This window comes from Leucoraja erinacea, unplaced genomic scaffold, assembly GCF_028641065.1.
Source record: "Leucoraja erinacea ecotype New England unplaced genomic scaffold, Leri_hhj_1 Leri_126S, whole genome shotgun sequence".
NCBI lineage: Eukaryota > Metazoa > Chordata > Chondrichthyes > Rajiformes > Rajidae > Leucoraja > Leucoraja erinaceus.
In genome coordinates, this window is record NW_026575528.1 from 190258 (window position 1) to 212324 (window position 22067).

The 22067-nt window shown below is 50.3% G+C and overlaps 1 protein-coding gene across 1 annotated transcript in view; it reads left to right on the top strand.

Moving 5' to 3' along the window:
* Nucleotides 1–1334: 1334 nt before the first annotated feature.
* Nucleotides 1335–22067, top strand: part of pi4kb (phosphatidylinositol 4-kinase, catalytic, beta) — a 68524-nt gene continuing 47791 nt past the window's right edge. The window contains exons 1-2 of the mRNA XM_055665474.1: nt 1335–1432; nt 20572–21464. Coding sequence (XP_055521449.1) covers nt 1336–1432; nt 20572–21464 — 990 coding nt within the window. The 5' untranslated portion in view covers nt 1335. The remainder of the gene's footprint in view (nt 1433–20571; nt 21465–22067) is intronic.

A 22067-nucleotide genomic window follows, 5' to 3' on the forward strand; every position in this document is an offset into this window, starting at 1 on the left:
GGTACACAAAAAAGCTGGAGAAACTATGGAGCGAAGGAAATGGGCAACGTTTCGGGTCGAAACCCTTCTTCAGCTTTTATCGCAGCGTCATGCAAAACAACATTCAGATTTCATCAAAAACAACCCCCGAGAAAACAGACGGGAATCTTTCGCAAAATCGTAACGGGAAGGTCTATCAATATTATTTGATGTTCAAGAAGGAACTGCAGATGCTGGAAAACCGAAGGTAGACAAAAATGCTGGAGAAACTCAGCGGGTGCGGCAGCATCTATGGAGCGAAGGAAATAGGCAACGTTTCGTCCCGAAACGTTGCCTATTTCCTTCGCTCCATAGATGCTGCTGCACCCGCTGAGTTTCTCCAGCTTTTTTGTGTACCTTCGACACATGACAATAAACTCTCTTGAACTTGAACTTGTCTTGGAGAGAGTTCCACCCCCAGACCAGTAAATTCAGAAGTTTGGTAACCCTTTGTCTCTTGGTCTCCTCCAGATGGAAGCAGGGTCTTGGTGAGACCACACCCTGGAGTATTGCGTACAGTTTTGGTCTCCAAATCTGAGGAAGGACATTATTGCCATAGAGGGAGTGCAGAGACGGTTCACCCAGACTGATTCCTGGGATGTCAGGACTGTCTTATGAAGAAAGACTGGATAGACTTGGTTTATACTCTCTAGAATTTAGAAGATTGAGAGGGGATCTTATAGAAACTTACAAAATTCTTAAGGGGTTGGACAGGCTAGATGCAGGAAGATTGTTCCCGATGTTGGGGAAGTCCAGACAAGGGTCACAGCTTAAGGATAAAGGGGAAATCCTTTAAAACCGAGATGAGAAAACTTTTTTCACACAGAGAGTGGTGAATCTCTGGAACTCTCTGCCACAGAGGGTAGTTGAGCCACAATTCATTGTGTATATATTTAAGAGGGAGTTAGATGTGGCCCTTGTGGCTAAGGGGATCAGGGGTATGGAGAGAAGGCAGGTACGGGATACTGAGTTGGATGATCAGCCATGATCATATTGAATGGCGGTGCAGGCTCGAAGGGCCGAATGGCCTACTCCTGCACCTAATTTCTATGTCTATGTTTCTATAACAACAATAATAATAGTCTATTGTAGTTCAGAGCTTATTTGTTGTTGTTTGTGATGGCAGTGGGGAAGCAGTTATTCCTGAACCTGGCTATTAGTTTTCAGACTCGTGGATATAGAAACATAGAAGGGGGGAGGTAAAGGGACAAGTGTTGCATCTCTTGTCTAGATGGTCTTTGGTCAACTAGTGGGGGCTGGGGCGCATGCGCGGGCTGGGGGTTGGGAAGGGGGGGGGAGGGGAGGGAGAGATTGGACATGCGCAGTGGCCACCCGGCGTCGACAGAGGGAGGAGGAGGAGGAGACGATGGCGAGCTGATGGCGGCGGCTCTGTCCGCCCGCCCGCCGCTCACAGGTCGGTTCAACCCGCTTCCCCCTCCCGTCCGCCCTCTCCCCCCTCGGCGATGAAGGAGGGAAAACCTCTCTATATATTTTTTCCGTCTATTATTATTATGTGAGGGGCGGGGGAGAGCGACAACCAAACTTGATGGCGGCGGTCGGAGGTCCCGCCCACACCACACTCCCCCATCCCATTGGGCGGCCGCTCCCCGCGACGTCATCGGCGGCGCAGCTGATTGGAGGGGCCGGACGTCTGTCACGGAGTGGGCGTGGCGTCAGGCTACAAGTTAGGTTGCGGAGCAGGGGGGCAAGCTCAAGTTGCTGACATTTGCTTTTTTTTAAATGGGAGCAGTTCAGGTTCACACTTGTCGCTTTACCTCCCTCTCTCCCCCTCTCTCCCCCTCTTCCTCCCTCTTCTCTCTCTCCTCTCCCCCCCTCTCCCCCCCTCACCTCCTCTTCTCCTTCTCCCCCTCTCCCTCCCCTCTTCTCGTTCTCCCTCCCCTCTTCCCCCCCCCTCCCCTCTCTCCCCCTCCCCCCATCCCTCCCCCCTCCCCTCTCTCCCCCTCCCCTCTCTCCCCCCTCTTCTCCCCCCTCCCCTCTTCTCCCCCCTCCCCTCCCTCTTCTTTCCCCCTCTCCCCCTCTCCTCTTCTCCTCTCTCCTTCTCTCCCTCCCCTCTTCTCCCCCTCCCACCCTCGTTTCCTCCTCTCCCCTCTCCTCTACTCCCCCCTCTCCTCTTCTCCCCCTCTCCCCCTCTCCCTCCTCTCCCCCTCTCCCCCTCTCCCCCTCTCCCCCCTCTCCCCCTCCTCCCTCCTCTCCCCCTCCTCTCCCCCTCTCTCCCCCTCTCTCCCCCCTCTCTCCCCCTCTCCCTCCCCTCTCTCCTCTCCTCCCTCCCCTCTCCTCTTCTCCCCCTCCCCTCTCCCCCCCTCTCCCCTCTCTCCTCTCCCCCCTCTCTCCCTCTCTCCCTCTCCCGTCAAGAGAGTCAAGAGTCAATTTAATTGTCATTTGGACCCCTAGAGGTCCAAACGAAATGCCGTTTGTGCAGCCATACATTACAAACAAATAGACCCCAGACACAACATAATTTACATTTTACATAAACATCCATCACATTGCTGCGATGGAAGGCCAAAAAAAACTTATCTCTCCCCCTCCCCTCTTCTCCCTCCTCCCCTCTCTCTCCCCCCTCTCCTCTTCTCCCCCTCTCCTCTTCTCCCCCTCTCCTCTTCTCCCCCCTCTCTCCCCCTCCTCTCCCTCCTCCCTCTTCTCCCCCTCTCCTCTTCTCCCCCCTCTCCTCTTCTCCCCCTCTCCCTCTTCTCCCCCTCTCCTCTTCTCCCCCTCTCCCCTCTCCCCCCTCTCCCCTCTCTCTCTCCCTCTCCCCTCTCGAGAGTCAAGAGAGAGTCAAGAGAGTCAATTTAATTGTCATTTGGACCCCTTCAGGTCCAAACGAAATGCCGTTTCTGCAGCCATACATTACAAACAAATAGACCCCAGACACGAACATAATTTACATTTTACATAAACATCCATCACATTGCTGTGATGGAAGCCAAAAAAACTTATCTCTCCCCTCCCCCCCTCTTCTCCCCCTCCCCTCTCTCTCCCCCTCTCCTCTTCTCCCCCCTCTCCTCTTCTCCCCCTCTCCTCTTCTCCCCCCCTCTCCTCTTTCCTCCCCCTCTCCTCTCTTCTCTTCCCCCCCTCTCCCCCTCTCCCCCTCTCCCCCCTCTCCCCCCTCCCCCTTCTCCCCTCTCCCCCCCCCCCTCTCTCCTCTCCCCCCTCTCTCCTCTCCCCCCTCTCTCCTCTCTCCCCCTCTCTCTCCTCTCTCCTCTCTCCTCTCTCTCCCCTCTCAAGAGTCAAGAGTCAATTTAATTGTCCATTGGCCCCCAAGAGGTCCCAACGCAATCCCGTTTCTGCAGCCCTACCTTACACACAAAAACCCCCAGACCCAACATAATTCCATTTTACATAAACCTCCCTCACATAGCTGGGATGGGAGGCCAAAAAAAACTTATCTCTCCCCCCCCTCCCCTCTCCCTCTCTCCCCTCCCCCCCCCCTTCTCTCCCTCCCCCCTTCACCCTCTCCCCCTCCCCTCTCTCTCTCCCCCTCCCCTCTCCACACATTTGGCCCCCCTCCCCTCTTCTCCCCCCCTCCCCTCTTCTCCCCCTCCCTCCCCTCTCCTCCCCCTCCCCTCTTCTCCCCCCTCCCCCCCCCACTCCCCTCCCCCCCTCCCCAATCTCCCTCTTCTCCCCCCCTAACCCTCTTCTCCCCCCCTCCCCCTCTTCTCCCCCCTCCCCCTCTCTCTCCTCTCTCCCTCTTCCCCCTCCCCCTCCTCCCCTCCCTCTTCTCCCCCTCCCCCCTCTTCTCCCTCTCTCCCCCCCCCCTCTCCTTCTCCCCCCTTCCCCTCTTCTTCTCCTCCCCCCCCCCCCCTCTTCTCCCCCCCCCTCTCCTCCCCCCCCCCCCCTCCCCTCTCTCCCCCTCTCCCCCTCCCGCCCCTCCACTCTCTCTCCCCCCCCCCCCTCCCCCTCTCTCTCCCCCTCTCCCTCTTCTCCTTCTCCCCCTCTCCCCTCTCCCCTCTCCCTCTCCCCCTCTTCTCTAAGAATTGAATTTTTTATAAGTTGTAGGAGCAGTTAGGCCATTCAAGAATTCAAGAAAGCCTAGACCAAGTGGGACCCATTGGGTCTCGTCCCCTCAATGCGCAGTTACAAAGAAAATAGGTGCAGGAGTAGGCCATTCGGCCCTTCGAGCCTGCACCGCCATTCAATATGATCATGGCTGATCATCCAACTCAGTATCCTGTACCTGCTTTCTCTCCATGCCCCCTGATCCCTTTAGCCACAAGGGCCACAGCTAACTCCCTCTTAAATATAGCCAATGAACTGGCCTCAACTACATTTTTTGGCAGAGAATTCCAGAGATTCACCACTCTCTGTGTGAAAAATAAGGGGGAGGGGATGGAGAGAGAGGGGATGGAGAGAGAGGGAAATGGGGGAGGGGATGGAGAGAGAGGGAAAGGAAGGGCTACAAAGTTAGGGAGGTTAATGTTCATACCGCTGGGGTGTAAGCTGCCCAAGCAAAATATGATGTGCTGCTCCAATTTGCGCTGGGCCTCACTCTGGCCGTGGAGGAGGCCCAGGACAGTGTGGGAATGGGAGAGGGGGAGTTAAAGCGTTGAGCAACTAGGGTAGGTGACTCCAGCAATTTAAAGCGGCATCTGCAGTTCCTTCCTGTCCACTGGTGATCAAATAATATTGAAGGTAGACAAAAATTGCTGGAGAAACTCAGCGTGTGCAGCAGCATCTATGGAGCGAAGGAAATGGGCAACGTTTCGGGACGAAACGTTGCCTATTTCCTTCGCTCCATAGATGCTGCCGCACCCGCTGAGTTTCTCCAGCATTTTTGTCTACCTTCGGTTTTCCAGCATCTGCAGTTCCTTCTTGAACCTCAAATAGCATTGATAGACCTATCCGTGACGATTTTGCGAAAGATTCCCGTCTGTTTTGTCGGGGGTTGTTTTTGATGAAATCTGAATGTTGTTTTGCATGACGCTGCGATAATTAATTTGTGTGCAACGTGATCCTACAAAATAATACGGAGTTGGAAGAGTGTGGTTAATTTGCCTTTGTTGCCTTGGAGAAAGGAATCGACCGATCCATAAACAGTTTGTGGTGCGGTGACGCAGCTGGTCGAGCCGCTGCCGGCACTGGTTCCATCCTGACGGCGGGTGCTGTCAGCGTGCAGTTTGCACGTTCTACCAGTGACCGTGTGGGTTCCCTCTGGGTGCCCCGGCTTCCGTCCACATCCCAAGGACTTGCCCGTGCGGGTATGTGGGTTCGTTGATCCTCTGTGAATCGTCCCGAGCTTTTCGCATTGAGAGTAGGGAAGATTCAGACATGACTTGAGAATTAAGGGACAGAGAAGGTTATTGGCTGCAACCTTCCCTCCATTGATGAACTGTACACTGCAAGGACCAGGAAGCGAGCGGGCAAGATCATCTCTGACCCCTCTCACCCTGGCCACAAGCTCTTTGAATCACTTCCCTCTGGAAGGCGACTCCGGACTGTCAAAGCTGCCACAGCCAGACATAAAAGCAGTTTTTATCCACGAGTAGTTGCTCTACTCAACAGCCAAAGATCTGTAGCCTCCCTTTGATCTGGTATTTTGTTGGTTCACATGCTTGATCAATGGTGTTTTATCATTAATGTTTTATTATACATGAATGGAGAATTAACGGACGGAAGTTTAGGGGAAACATGAGGGGGAACTTCTTTACTCAGAGAGTGGTAGCTGTATGGAATGAGCTTCCAGTGGAAGTGGTGGAGGCAGGTTCGATTTTATCATTTAAAAAATAAATTGGATAGGTATATGGACGGGAAAGGAATGGAGGGTTATGGTCTGAGTGCAGGTAGATGGGACTAGGGGCAAATAAGTGTTCGGCACGGACTTGAAGGGCTGAGATGGCATGTTTCCGTGCTGTAATTGTTATATGGTTATGTATGAGTGTGTATGGAAGTGTTGGAGAAAGTGGGATAACACGGGTGGCGCTGACGTTAGCATCGCGGAGACCTGGGACCCTTTGCCGGGGGTCGCCAGTGCGAATCTCCGCCCAGCGTGGCCTGTGGACATCGGGAGCTGTGGACTCCGGTGGAAGTTGGCTGGCGAGAGATGGCGGTGCAGGCTCGAAGGGCCAAATGGCCTACTCCTGCACCTAATTTCTATGTTTCTATGAGAGGGCCTGAACATTGGGCCAGCCGTAGCGGCGACTACGGGGTGCTCGGAAGGCCCCGACCACGGGTGAACATTGGGGAACATCGGCGAGGAGGTTGACTGGACTTTGGTTCTTTCCCTCACAGTGGGGAACTTTGGTGCTGCTGTGGGGATGTTTGTATTGTAGACCTCTGTGTTTTGTATTTTTTTATTTTTTGTATGACTGTAAGGGAAAAAGAATTTTGTTGTCTCTTCATTGAAGACAATGACAATAAATTAAATCAAATCAAATCAATCAAATCAAATAACATAGAACTAGTTTGAACGGGTAATGGATTGTGGGCTGATGGGGCCCGTCTTCATGCTGATCCTTTCTAATCAGTACAGTAGGTCTTCAGCGCATAGCACAGGCCCCTTCGACCCATTGTGTTTGTGTTGAACATGATGCCTATTTGAACTTACCCCCTCTGCCTGCACGTGATCGATATCCCTTCATTTCCTGCTCTCCCATGCCCATCTAATAGTTTCTTAAATGCCCTGAAGGTATTTGCCTCCACCACCGCCGCTGGCAATGAGGACCAAGCCTACATCACACTCTGTAACAATAAATCACAATGCTTTGGTTTAAAGAGCAGTAACTTCAACAATGTCGTCCTCCCTCCATCCGTATAATGTGTTAGCCTCGAACGAGTCGGAGGCCGTACAGCATGGAAACAGGCCCAATTGCCCACACGACAAACATGCCCCATCTACTCTAGTCCCACATCCCCGCGGTTGGCCCATATCCCTCTAAACCTGTCCTATCGAGGTACCTAGATGTTTCTTAAACATTGTGATTAGTACCTTCTGAAAACTACCTCTTCTGGCAGCTCGTTCCATACACCCACCGCCCCAAGTGTAAATAACGTTACCCCTCTGGTTCCTATTAAATCTTTCACCACTCACTTTTTAACCCCATGTCCTCTGGTTCTGAATTACTCTACTCTGGGCAAAACGCTCTGTGCATTTACCCGATCTATTCCTCTCATGGTTTTATACACCTCCGTAAGATCACCCCTCATCCTCCTGCGCTCCAAGGAATAGAGTCCCAGGCTGCTCAACCTCTCCCTATTGCTCAGGCCCCTCGAGTCCTGGCAACATCCTCGTAAATCTTCTGCTCACTTTCCAGCCTGACAAGTCTGAAGAAGGGTCTCGACCCGAAACGTCACCTATTCCTTCGCTCCATAGATGCTGCCTCACCCGCTGAGTTTCTCCAGCATTTTTATCTGCCTTGCGGCTTGACAACATCTTTCCGATAATCCAGTGACCATGTAATGGCGACTTCTGGGGCCTACTTGGTAGCATTCTCGCTGTTCAACTCTGTGTTTTGAGTCTATTTCTAAAACTCGAAGATGCAATATAATGGGTTATTGAGAATAGGGTGTACTGTTAGAGGTGTTTTTTTTTTAGTGAAGTGTTAAAACCAGTGTTGCAGCTGCTCTCAGGAAGTGTCTATTACTGTCATGTGTACGGAGGTATAGTGAAAAGCTTTTGTTTGCCTGCTATCCAATTACTTACAATTAATTGTTTTAGTTACTGTACTTTGGAGATACAGCACAGAAACAGTCAAGTCATCAAGAGAGTTTATTGTCATGTGTCCCAGATAGGACAATGAAATTCTTGCTTGCTGCAGCACAACACAATATTGTAAGAAAAAATACAGAACAGTTCAGTGTGTCTATATAGCATAGACCTTGTATATATACACATAAATAAGCAGATAAAGTGCAATAGGTTGTTATAGAGGGAGTGCAGAGACGGTTCACCAGACTGATTCCTGGGATGTCAGGACTGTCTTATGAAGAAAGACTGGATGGACTTGGTTTATACTCTCTAGAATTTAGAAGATTGAGAGGGGATCTTATAGAAACTACAAAATTCTTAAGGGGTTGGACAGGCTAGATGCAGGAAGATTGTTCCCGATGTTGGGGAAGTCCAGGACAAGGGGGTCACAAGCTGGATAAGGGGAAATCCTGAAGAACTTTTTTCACACAGAGAGCGTGTAACACAGATTTCAGGCTCCTGTACCCGTTCTGCCTGAGGGTAGTTGAAGCTGAAGGGGATCAGGGGGTATGGAGAGAAGGCAGGTACGGGATACTGAGTGGCAGCCATGATCATATTGAATGGCGTGCAGGCTCGAAGGGCTTGATACGCCTGCCCTAATTTCTATTTCTATTTACAGTTTAGAGTCTGTTTGGTGGCAAGTTTAATAGCTTGATGGCTGGGGGGAAGAAGTGTTCCTGAACCTGGATGTAACAGATTTCAGGCTCCTGTACCTTCTGCCTGATGGAAGCTGAGAGATGAGTGTGTGGCCAGGATGGTGTGGGTCCTTGATGACACTGCCAGCCTTTTTGAGGCAGCGACTGCGATAGGTCCCCTCGATGGTGGGGAGGTCAGAGCCGATGATGGTTACAACTTTCTGCAGCCTTTTCCGCTCCTGGGGGCTCAAGTTGCCAAACCAAGTCACCAGTGTCTGTACTTTACACCTACACACTAGGAACAATTTACAGAACCAAATGAGCCTACGAACCTGCACGTCTTTGGAGTGTGAGAAAACCCAGTGGGGGAACGTACAAACTCCACACAGAGAGCACCCATGGTCAGGATCGAACCCGGGTCACTGACGCCGCTAGGCAGCAACTCAACCATTGCGCCACCGTGCCGAGCTTTAGGTGAAAATTGTCAAAGAAATCAACAAACAACAATGAAAATTGGAGGAGTGTTGATTTTTTTGGATCTCAGTGGCAATTAAGTCCTCGGTCTGATTGTGTTAATCGCACCAATGTCTTGTTTTTGCAGACCGTTTCTCTGCACCAACGTCTTGTTTTTGCAGTATTTTTCTTTGCCTCGATCGCTTGTTTATTGCAGCAGGTTTTTTTTGCAGTCGTTGTGTTTGCACCATCGCATCGCCCTTTTCTCTTTTACTGTCTTGCAGAATGTTTGTGCAGTGTATGTTTTTGTCTGCAGATGGGTCTCGACCCAGAACGTCGCCTAACCATGTTCTGCAGACCCCGTCAGTTACTCCAGCGCTTTGTGTCTTGCTTTGTGAACCTGCATCTGCGGTTCCTTGGATCTGTGGGTGTTTGTGTGTTGTCTATGTATCTGTCCCATGCAGGGTCTCCGTTGTGCCTGTACATCACCGTACTTGCGTGTACGACCATAATCTCAACTTGTCCAAGGCGACACGGCTGGTAGAGTTGCTGCCTCACAGCTCCAGAGACCCGGGTTCCATCCTGACCACGGTTGCTGTCTGTGCACGTGGAGTTTGTACGTTCTTTATACAATAGACAACAGGTGCAGGAGGAGGCCATTCGGCCCTTCGAGCCAGCACCGCCATTCAATGTGATCATGGCTGATCATCCACAATCAGTACCCCGTTCCTGCCTTCTCCCCATATCTCCTGACTCCGCTATCTTTAAGAGCCCTATCTAGGTCTCTCTTGCAATTTCGTTAAGACTTCGGTCTGAATGACAATAAAAGGCTATCTATCTATCTAGGTCTCTCTTGAAAGCATCCAGAGAACCGGCCTCCACCTGAGGCAGAGAATTCCACAGACTCACCACTCTCTGTGAGAAAAAGTGTTTCCTCGTCTCCGTTCTAAATGGCTTACCCCTTATTCTTAAACTGTGTGTGGCCCCTGGTTCTGGACTCCCCAACATCGGCAACGTGTTTCCTGCCTCTAGCGTGTCCAAGCCCTTAACAATCTTATATGTTTCAATGAGATACCCTCTCATCCTTCTAAACTCCAGAGTGTACAAGCCCAGCCGTTCCATTCTCTCAGCATATGACCATCCCGCCATCCCGGGAATCAACCTTGTAACCATCTTTCTTTGACCACGTGGGTTTCCTCCTGGCTCTCCGGTTTCTTCCCACATCCCAAACAAACGTTGGTTTATGGGTTAATTGGACACTTCAAAATTGCCCTTCGTGTTTTGTTTCGTTTCGTTCAGAGATGCAGTGTCAGTTGTGGAATTTGAACATTCTGAGTCACAGTGAAAAGGGAAGAGGGAGTGGCCGGGATGCGAATCGTCCTTGATTATTCGGTGGCCTTGCCGAGGCAGCGTGAGGTGTAGATGGAGTTGAAAGAAGAAGGGTCCCGGCCCTAAACGCCACCTATCCATGTTCTCCAGAGATGCTGCCTGATGCACTGAGTCACCCCAGCACTTTGTGTCCTTCTGTGGACATAGATCACCTCTTCCTTCAATATGACGGCATCATAATCCCACAGTGTATAATCCAGCAGGTGTGTGGGTGTGGGACCTTTGTCCAGGTTCAGTGAGTCGATTCATCAGGTCCTCACCCTCGCCCTCTACTTTCAGCCTGATGTAGGGTCCCGATCCAAAACAACACCCATCCTTTTTCTCCAGTCATTAGTTTAGTTTATTTTAGAGAGACAGCGCAGAAACAAGCCCTTCGGCCCCCCGTGTCCACGCCGACCAGCGGTCCCCGCACACGTTGCCTATTTCCTTCGCTCCATGGATGCTGCTGCACCCGCTGAGTTTCTCCAGCAGAGAAACATAGACATAGAAACATAGAAAATAGGTGCAGGAGTAGGTCATTCGGCCCTTCGAGCCTGCACCGCCATTCAATATCATCATGGCTGATCATCCAACTCGGTATCCTCTACCTGCTTTCTCTCCATACCCCCTGATCCCTTTAGCCACAAGGGCCACATCTAACTCCCTCTTAAATATAGCCAATGAACTGTGGCCTCAACTACCTTCTGTGGCAGAGAATTCCAGAGATTCACCACTCTCTGTGTAAAAAATGTTTTTCTCATCTCAGTCCTAAAATATTTCCCCCTTATCCTTAAACTGTGTGTGGCCCCTTGTTCTGGACTTCCCCAACATCGGGAACAATCTTCCTGCATCTAGCCTGTCCAACCGCTTAAGAATTTTGTAAGTTTCTATAAGATCCCCTCTCAATCTTCTAAATTCTAGAGAGTATAAACCAAGTCTATCCAGTCTTTCTTCATATGAAAGTCCTGACATCCCAGGAATCAGTCTGGTGAAAGTCCTGCACATCCCTCTATGGCATAATGTCCTTCTCAGATTTGAGACCAAAACTACATCTCCCAGGACCATCCTGTCTGCAGTGAACCCTCGGCTCCTATACTCAAATCCTTTTGCAATGAAAGCTAACTGGCTATCTGCCTGCTGCACACCTACTAATGGGTGTACAATCTCGCTGACTCCCCCTTTCCCATCGGCCACCAGGAATCAGTTGGTATCCTACACAACTAGGGACAATGTACAATATACCAATTAACCTTCAAACCTGTATATCTTTGGAGTGTGTGAGGAAACCGGAGCACCCGCAGAAAACCCACACTGTCAAGGGGAGAAGATACAAAACTCAGTGCAGGCAAGCACTCGTAGACGGGATTGAACCCGGGTCTCCGGTGCTGTAAAGCAGCAACTCTACCGCTGCGCCCCTGTGCCACCCACCACGCCAATGCTACCTGATCTGCTGAGTTGCTCCTGCACTTTGTGTCTATCTCGTGATGTCTGACCTCCCCTTGCCCACGTAATCAAGTGCTCCTTTGCAGGTATCAAGGGAATATAAATAATTAGGTGTTGTAAGAAAGGCCTAAATCTAATCACAATAACAACTCAGACAAAACATTCTAAGTGGTTTGATGTTTTATGAAGGAACTGCAGATGCTGGAAAATGGAAGGTAGACAAAACTCAGCGGGCGAGGCAGCATCTATGGAGCGAAGGAAATGGACAACGTTTCGGGTGAACATGTCTGAAGAAGGGTTTCGACCCGAAACATTGCCTATTTCCTTCGCTCCTCACCCGCTGAGTTTCTCCAGCATTTTTGTCTGCCTAAGCAGTTTGGTGATTGTTTTCGTGAAAACCTAGCTTTAACAGCTGAGTCTGAATCCCAGGGCATTCAAGAAGGAGATGAGAATTTCTCCACTCATAGAAAGATAGAAAATAGGTGCAGGAGTAGGCCATTAGGCCCTTCGAGCCTGCACCGCCATTCAATATGATCATGGCTGATCATCCAACTCAGTATCCCGTACCTATCTCTCCAATGATCGTTGTAAATGCCATTTCGTTAAATATAGTCTCTGTACTTTACACTGACAAATGACAATTAAAAAGTTCTTCTCATCTCGGTTTTAAAGGAGTATCCCCCTGTCCTTAAGCTGCCCCTTGTCTCCATACCCCCTGATCCCTTTCTTCCACATCTAGGGTCCACATCTAACACCCTCTATAAATATAGCCAAAGAAATCCTCAACTACCTTCTGTGAGTACAGAGTCTATCCAGTCCTTCATGAAGTTCACCCACTCAGTCTGTGTGAAAAATGTTTTTCACTCCCTCTATGGCAAAAAGATTTCCCTCTTATCCTTGAACTGTGACCCACTCAGAACCTAATCACCTTTGAAGTAGAGATCTGCCATCCTTAAGGCCTTGCTGAGACTTCAGACTCATCCTTGTTATTAACTCTCTATTTTTAGAGGTGATTAGGGATACCTGGTGAATGATTTGCTTGCTTATGACGTGCGGCAAGGAATTACAGAGAGCTGTGTTTGCAGCCCGGTCCATCACACAGACCAACCTCCCTCCCATTGACTCCATCTGCTCTTCACGCTGCCCCGGGAAAGCAGCCAAATATAATTAAAGACCTTTCCCACCCAGGTCGTCCCTCCTCCTCCCTGCTTCCATCGGGCAGAAGGGGTGGCACAGTGACGCAGTGGTAGAGTTGCTGCCTTACAGCGGCAGAGACCTGGGTTCGATCCTGACAATAGGTGCTGTACGTACGGAGTTTGCACGTTCTCCCCGTGACCCGCGTGGGGTTTTCTCCGGGTGCTCCAGTTTCCTCCCACACTCCAAAGGCATGCATGTTTGTAGGTTAGTTGCCTTTGGTAAGTTGCAAAATTATCCCACGTGTATAGACAATAGGTGCAGGAGTAGGCCATTTGGCCCTTCGGGCCAACACCACCATTCAATGTGATCATGGCTGATCATCCTCAGTCAGTACCCCGTTCCTGCCTTCTCCCCATATCCCCTGACTCTGCTATTTTTAAGAGCCATATCTAGCTCTCTCTTGAAAGCATCCAGAGAACCTGCCTCCACCTCCCTCTGAGGCAGAGAATTCCACAGGCTCACCACTCTCTGTGAGAAAAAGTGTTTCCTCGTCTCCGTTCTAAATGGCTTACTTCTTATTCTTAAACTGTGTGTGTGTGGCCCCTGGTTCTGGACTCCCCCAACATCGGGAACATGTTTCCTGCCTCTAGTGCGTCCAAGCCCTTAACAATCTCATATGTTTCAATGAGATTCCCTCTCATCCTTCTAAACTCCAGAGTGTACAAGCTCAGCTGCTTCATTCTCTCAGCATATGACAGTCCCGCCATCCCGGGAATTAACCTTGTAAACCTACGCCGCACTCCCTCAATATGTAGGATAGTGCGAGTGCACCAGGTGATCACTGGACTTAGTGGACCGAAGGGCCTGCTTCCTTGCTGTATCTCTGGTGCCAAAAGTCTGAAGAAGCTTGTCAGTGCACCACCAAACTCAGGAACAGCTTCTTCTCCTCTGTTTTCAGGCTTAGAAACATGAACGGTCCCATTCCAGCCTAACCGCCATAATGATCACCATCATGATCCCGTACCTCCTCTTCCCCCCCCCTGATCCCCTTAGCCACTAGGGCCACCTCAATGAACTGGCCTCAACTACCCTCTGTGGCAGAGAGTTCCAGAGATTCACCACTCTCTGCGTGAAAAAAGTTCTTCTCATCTCGGTTTTAAAGGATTGAGCTGTGACCCCTTGTCCTGGACTTCCCTAACATCGGGAACAATCTTCCTGCATCTAGCCTGTCCAACCCCTTAAGATTTTGTATTTCTATAAGATCATGTTCTAAATTCGGAGTATCAGATTTCTGAACGGTTTCCATAAGCTAAGATACATAGCAAAGCTTTCTGCACCGTACCTTTGTGCAAGTCAAGTTTACACATAATAGATGTAAACAAGTTAATATGTCAATAAAGGGTGGTTGTGGTTTCCTCCCACATCCCAAAGACATGCAGGTTTGTTGGTGAATTGGCTTCTGTCAATTGTCCCTTGTGTGAACAGGTGATTGCAGGTTGGTGCGGACTCGGTGGGCCGAAGGGCCTGCTCTAGCACTGCATCTTGTTGAACTAATCTCATAACCCTCTCTCCGAAAAATATGATCATTGACTTCTCCAATTTCAGGTAGTCCCTGCTTTCTCCATCTCTTTCCCCTTTGGCTTGATTGTATCCAGCTCTCCCACTGTCTGCATAGCAAAGCCACCGTACTTCAAGTGACTTTCTTCTGTCAATAAAGGGTCTCCCCCCCCCCCCCTTCTGTCCCCTCATCAGTCTCGGACCGGTGGGCCGAAACGTAGCACTGCATCAACTCTCATTCGCTCCAAAAAATAGATCATTGACTTCCTCACCCCTGCTGAATTCCTCCCCCTCCCCTTTCTCCCACTGTCTCCGCCTTCGATTGTTCCAGTAGATGTCTGCCCGAAACACCCGCTGAGTTGCCCTCACAGCTGAGTTTTTTTTGTCTCCCTTCGATTGTTCCAGCATCTGCAGTTCCTTCTTAAACATCATATATAATTCGGGGTGCAAGATAATGCACAATATTCTTTTAAAATATTTTTAATACCTATTTATTATTTTCTTTACTGATCTTGTATATATGCGAGTCAAGGAGATGCAATTGAATTTTGTTGCACAGTTATTGTGCGATGACATTAAACGTATTCTATTCTATTCTATATCCCTAATGTGTGGGATAGAACTAGTGTGAACAGGTGATTGCTGGTTGGCACGTACTCGTTGGGCCGAAGGGCCTGTTTCCAAGCTGCATCACTAATCTAAACGATCCAGGCTGATTGTTTTTTCTACCCCTGTGGTAAGTCAACCCGAGCAACAGCAACAGCTGGTTGGCAACACTACATTGTGCTATTATCTTTACTGAACGTCCAGTGTGTATTGAGACTAACAATTGGTACTCTGAAGCATAATGGCCATCATACAACCTGTGGGTGTTGCTAGCAGTAACGGGTGCATTGTGCAGAAAGTCTTGATAAATCCCCAATGCATTAAAGCCTCCTTTGTTCATCTGCACTGAGAGCTCTGCAATTGTACATGCAGGGACAAAGTTGATCTTTGCAAAAACCTGGAGGACACAAAGTTCCAGACTATGCCCATGCCGCTGTTCCTGTGTTTTAAATTTCAGAATTAAAATCCTCTCGACACTTTTTACCCAACAGCGTGGGAATATTCCCTCCACAGGTGCTGCCTGACCCGTTGAGTTCCTCCCGCACTTTGTTCTTCGGTCAAGATTCCAGCATCTGCTGTTCCTTCTGTATCCAGGTTCCTCCAGCTCGCACTTTTGTTTTTTAACTTACGATCCCAGCACCTGTGGCTTCAGGTGCCTCTGCCCCATTGCAAAATCATTTTCAGTATGCCTCCTTTGAGGAAGAGTCGAAACAAAGAACTGCAGATGCTCGTTTAAGCTAAAGATGGACAAAATGTTAGAGTAACTGGGGCAGCATCGCTGGAGAAAAAGGATGGGTGGTGTTTAGGGTTGAGACCCCTCTTCTGATAGACAATAGACAATAGGTGCAGGAGTAGAGGCCATTCGGCCCTTTGAACCAGCACCGCCATTCAATGTGATCATGGCTGATCATCCAACTCAGTATCCCATCCCTGCCTTCTCTCCATACCCCCTGATCCCTTTAGCCACAAGGGCCACATCTAACTCCCTCTTAAATGTAGCCAATGAACAGGCTTCAACTACCTTCTGTGGCAGAGAATTCCACAGATTCACCACTCTCTGTGTAAAAAATGATTTTCTCATCTCGGTCCTAAAATACTTCCCTCTTATCCTTAAACTGTGACCCCTAGTTCTGGACGTCCCCAACATCGAGAACAATCTTCCTGCATCTAGCCTGTCCAACCCCTTAAGAATTTTGTACGTTTCTATAAGGTCCCCCCCTCAATCTTCTGAATTCTAGCGTGTACAAGCCGAGTCTATCCAGTCTTTCTTCATATGAAAGTCCTGCTATCCCAGGAATCAGTCTGGTGAACCTTCTCTGTACTCCCTCTATGGCAAGAATGTCCTTCCTCAGATTAGGAGACCAAAACTGTACGCAACTGTAACACCATATCCTGCACTATGGTATATTTTTCTTTGCTCTTCCTGTTGTACTTGTGTACAGCATGAATGTATTAATGGATAACATTATCTGATTTAGATTTCACGCAAACAGAAGCTTTTTGCCGCGTCTCGGTACACGTGGCACTAATAAACAGATGGGTTTAGGTTTATAGACAAGGTGCTGGAGTAACTGAGCGGGTCTGGGCGGCTCTGGAGAAAAAAAGATGAATGACTTTTCGAGTCGGGACTCTTCAGACTTCAGACCCATCAGCACCAAGCGAGGTTCTGACCCAAAATGTCACCCATCCATTTTCTCCAGAGATGCTGCCTCACCTACTGAGTTTCACCATCACAGTACTATCTTCGGTATATTACCAGTTCCTTTAGACTGGACAAAATGTTTAAGAAGGAACTGCAGATGCTGGAAAATCGAAGGTAGACAAAAGTGCTGGAGAAACTCAGCGGGTGAGGCAGATTCTATGGAGCGAAGGAAATAGGCAACGTTTCGTCCCGAAACGTTGCCTATTTCCTTCGCTCCATAGATGCTGCCTCACCCGCTGAGTTTCTCCAGCACTTTTGTCTATCTATCTCGGATTCAGATTCAACTTTATTGTGCAGTGTACAGTACAGAGACAACGAAATGCAGTCTTATCTGCAGTTCCTTCAGTTTAGAGGTGCAGCACGGAAACAGGCCCTTCGGCCCACCGAGTCAGCGCCGACCAGCGATCCAGGGTCTCTGGCGCTGTGAAACGGCAACTCTACCGCTGCTGCGACACCGTGCCTCCCTTGTGTTGTGCAAGCTTGAAAGGTGTTTGTCACAATTCCGTTTCCCCAATATCTTGTTTCCAAACTGCTGTGATGATTACACAATAAAGTTAAGATCTGCGTCTAGATGGTATGAATACTAACTCAACAAAGTCTTGACGCTCGGGGAGGGGGGGGAATCTATTCATACTGAAAGATTTGATTTGCATTGCATATAAGCCGTGGCCTGCTCTTATTCATTCTAGCCATAATCCATTTGTTAATCCTCCTGCTCCCTAATGGCTGACCAAGGCAGATGAATGCATCTCAGTGAATTCATCACATGTGCTGCTGGTTCCCCAAGCTGCTTTCTAGATTTCTGGCCTAAATGGTGAGAAAAGGCAATCTGCAATCGTTTCGTAGATTAACTCTTGTAACTTGTTTCAAAGCACCTCTCCGGCAATCGCCAAATAAAAACATTGGCATCTCGCCACGTAATGAGAGAATAAACTGGGCAGGCTTCCTAAGGTTTGACTGCAGAGATGGATTGCTGGAGTAACTCAGCGAGTTAGTCAGCCTGAAAGAGGGTCCCGACCCGAAATGTCACCCCATCTGTTATCTCCAGTGAAGGTGCCTGACACGCTAAGTTAAGGGCCTGTCCCACTTGGCCGTCACTCGCCCGCCATTCACTAGACCTGCTAGCGCGTGGGTAGCACGGGGACGGGCGCGTGGAGGAGTGTGGACTCCGTCCTGCGCTAAATCTTCGCGCGCCACCGGCCTGTCGCGTAACTGACGGCCAAAGTGGGACAGGCCCAAGACCCTGGCGCGCCTCAACGCCTCGCCTCGCCTCGCCTGCAACGGCAGCAGAAGCAGGCAAACGATCGCCGAGCTCGGCCAGGGGGCTCACGGCCATTGGGGATCCGGGTCCACCCCCCACTCCTACTCCCAGAGCGGGACCAAGACGATTGGAGATAGACACAAAATGCAGGAGTAACTCAGCGGGTGCAGCAGCATCTATGGAGCGAAGGAAATAGGCAACGTTTCAGGCCGAAACCCTGAAGGAAATAGGCAACGTTTCGGGCCGAAACCCGGAAGGGTTTTGGCCCGAAACGTTGCCTATTTCCTTCGCTCCATAGATGCTGCTGCACCCGCTGAGTTTCTCCAGCATTTTTGTGTACCAATGGGTGACGTTTCTGGTCGAGACCCTTCTTCAGACTGAAGAAGAGTCTCGACCCGAAACATCATCGATTCCTTCTCTCCAGAGATGCTGCCGGTCCCGCTGAGTTACTCCTGCATTTTGTGTCTTATCTTCAAATGACGTCACGCGCTCCAGACGGCTGTGCGGACGCATGATGACGCGCGACTGTCACACGTCAATCACTACCGGCCTGTCACGTAAATGACGGCCAAGTGGGACAGGCCCTTTACTCAGCTGATTCAGATTCAGATTCAGATTCAATTTTAATTGTCATTGGCAGTGTACAGTACAGAGACAACAAAATGCATTAGTTAGCTGGTTAGTCAGTCTGAAGAAGTGGTTAGTCAGTCCGACCCGAAATGTCACCCAACCTTTAACTCCAGTGAAGGGTCTGTCCCATTGAGTTCAGCGCTTTGTGCCCATCTTCGGATTAGTTATGTGGTTTAGTTTACATAGAAACATAGAAAATAGGTGCAGGAGTAGAGGCCATTCGGCCCTTCGAGCCTGCACCGCCATGCAATATGATCATGGCTGATCATCCAACTCAGTAGCCTTCTCTCCATACCCCCTGATCCCTTTAGCCACAAGGGCCACATCTAACTCCCTCTTAAATATAGCCAATGAACTGTGGCCTCAACTACCTTCTGTGGCAGAGAATTCCAGAGATTCACCACTCTCTGTGTGAAATTGTCATTATTACTAAGCTTTTTGTTGCTTGCCATCCAGCCAGCGGAAAGACTGTACTTGATTACAATCGAGCCGTCCACAGTGTACAGATACAGGATCAAGAATATAAAATTTAGTGCAAAATAAAGTCCGATTAAAGATAGTTCAAGGACCATATAACCATATAACAATTACAGCACGGAAACAGGCCATCTCGACCCTTCTAGTCCGTGCCGAACACATAATCTCCCGTAGTCCCATATACCTACGCTCAGACCATAACCCTCCATTCCCTTCCCATCCATATAACTATCCAATTTATTTTTAAATGATAAAAACGAACCTGCCTCCACCACCTTCACTGGAAGCTCATTCCACACAGCTACCACTCTCTGAGTAAAGAAGTTCCCCCTCATGTTACCCCTAAACTTCAGTCCCTTAATTCTCATGTCATGTCCCCTTGTTTGGATCTTCCCTACTCTCAGTGGGAAAAGCTTTTCCACGTCAACTCTGTAGGACCTCCAATGGGGGTAGATGGGAGGTCAGGAACGCTCTCTAGTTGGTGAGAGGATGGTTCAGTTGATGGATAACAGCTGGGAAGAAACTGTCCCTGAATCTGGAGGTGTGTGTTTTCACACTTCTGTACTTCTTGCCTGATGGGAGAGGGGAGAAGAGGGAGTGACGGGGGTAAGACTCGTCCTTGATTATGCTGGCGGCCTTGTCGAGGCAGCATCGCCGGAGAACGTGCGTAGGTGACGTTTTGGGTTGGGACCTATCTTCAATTCCGACCCAAAACGTCACCTATCCTCGTTCTCCAGAGATGCTGCCTGACATAGAAACATAGGTGCAGGAGGAGGCCATTCGGCCCTCCGAACCAGCACCGCCATTCATTGTGATCATGGCTGATCGTCCCCTATCAAAAACCCGTGCCTGCCTTCTCCCCATATCCCTTGACTCCACCAGCCCCTAGAGCTCTATCCAACTCTCTCTTAAATCCATCTAGTGACTTGGCCTCCACTGCCCTCTGTGGCACGGAATTCCTTAAATTCACAACTCTCTGGGTGAAAAAGTTTTTTTTCTCACCTCAGTCTTAAATGACACAAAGATAGACACAAAAAGCTGGAGTGACTCGACAGGTCAGGTCAGGTCAGACAGCCTCTCTGGAGAAAAGGAATAGGTGATGTTTAGTGTCGAGACCCTTCTTCAGACTGACCCACTGAGTTAGGGAGAGGGAGATGTTGGGGAAGTCCAGAACAAGGGGTCACAGTTTAAGGATAAGAGGGAAGTCTTTTAGGACCGAGATGAGAAAATCATTTTTCACACAGAGAGTAGTGAATATGTGGAATTCTCTGCCACAGAAGGTAGTTGGGGCCACAGTTCATTGGCTATATTTAAGAGGGAGTTAGATGTGGCCCTTGTGGCTAAGGGGATCAGGGGGTATGGAGAGAAGGCAGGTACGGGATACTGAGTTGGATGCTCAGCCATGATTATATTAAATGGCGGTGCAGGCTCGAAGGGCCGAATGGCCTACTCCTGCACCTAATTTCTATGTTTCTATGTTACTGCAACGTCTGTGTCCTTTTGTGCTGTGCTGTAGAAACTAGTCTTAAGCTTCCAGACAAAACAAAATTTGACGGATGTTCTTGTGATCCTGGTGTGGCAGGTACGAGGAGTGTCGCCATGGAGGAGTCGGAAGGGGAGACTGAGCAGAGCGACCAATGCCCGTGCCCCAGCGCCGAGGACAGCGAGACGCAGGTCGGCAGCTCGCTGGGGGTCATCAAGGAGGGCGTAGGGGAGACTTTGATCGACTCGGAGATGGCCAAGCGGGCATGCCAGGAGGTGCTAGAGAAGGTCAAGATGCTGCGCGAGTCTTCGACGGAGGAAGGGGAGGACGGGGGGGCGGGGACCGTGCCCAACGGCGTGGCCACCGACGCCGAGCGTAGCGTGGCCAGGGCGGAGGAGGCGGCGGCGTGCAACACGGCGAGGAGCGCCCGCAGGCGGCAGCGGTACAACTCGGCCAAGCAGTCGTGGCTGCTGCGGCTCTTCGAGTCCAAGCTCTTCGACATCTCCATGGCCATCTCGTACTTGTACAACTCCAAGGAGCCCGGCGTGCAGGCCTACATCGGCAACCGGCTCTTCAGCTTCCGTCACGAGGAGGTGGACTTCTACCTGCCGCAGCTGCTCAACATGTACATCCACATGGACGAGGACGTGGGCGACGCCATCAAGCCCTACGTGGTCCACCGCTGCCGGCAGAGCATCAACTTCTCCCTGCAGTGCGCCTGGCTGCTGGGGGCCTACTCGTCCGACATGCACATCTCCGCCCAGCGCCACTCCCGCGGCACCAAGCTGCGCAAGCTCATCCTCTCCGACGAGCTGAAGCCGGCCCACCGGCGCAAGGAGGTGCCCGTGGTCAGCCCGGCCGGCGACACGGGCCAGTCGCCCTCCAAGCGGACGCACCAGCGGTCCAAGTCGGACGCCACGGCCAGCATCAGCCTGGGCAGCAACCTCAAGAGGACGGCCAGCAACCCCAAGGTCGAGCGGCAACAGGACGAGGTGAGACGCCGTCGGCGTTAGAGTCGATGAGCGACACGGCGTGGAAACGGGCCCAACATGTCCCACCTTGCCCGTGTCCCTCCAAACCTGTCCTAACCATGTACCACATAACCATATAACAATTACAGCACGGAAACAGGCCATCCGTGCCGAACACTTATGCCCCTGTCCCACTTAGGAAACCTGAACGGAAACCTCTGGAGACTTTGCGCCCCACCCAAGGTTTCCGTGCGGTTCCCGGAGGTTTTTGTCAGTCTCCCTACCTCCAGCAACCTCCGGGAACCGCACGGAAACCGTGGGTGGGGCGCAAAGTCTCCAGAGGTTTCCGTTCAGATTTCCTAAGTGGGACAATGGCATTACCCGCACCTAGTCCCATCTACCTGCACTCAGACCGTAACCCTCCGTTCCTGTCTAACTGTTTCTTAAACAATAGACAATAGGTGTCTATTGTTTAATCATTTCCCTTCCCTCTGGAGAAAATTTAGCATTAAATCTCCCCCCATCTCCCACCAAAGGACTGCGACAATAGACAATAGGTGCAGGAGTAGAGACCATTCGGCCCTTCGAGCCAGCACCGCCATTCAATGTGATCATGGCTGATCA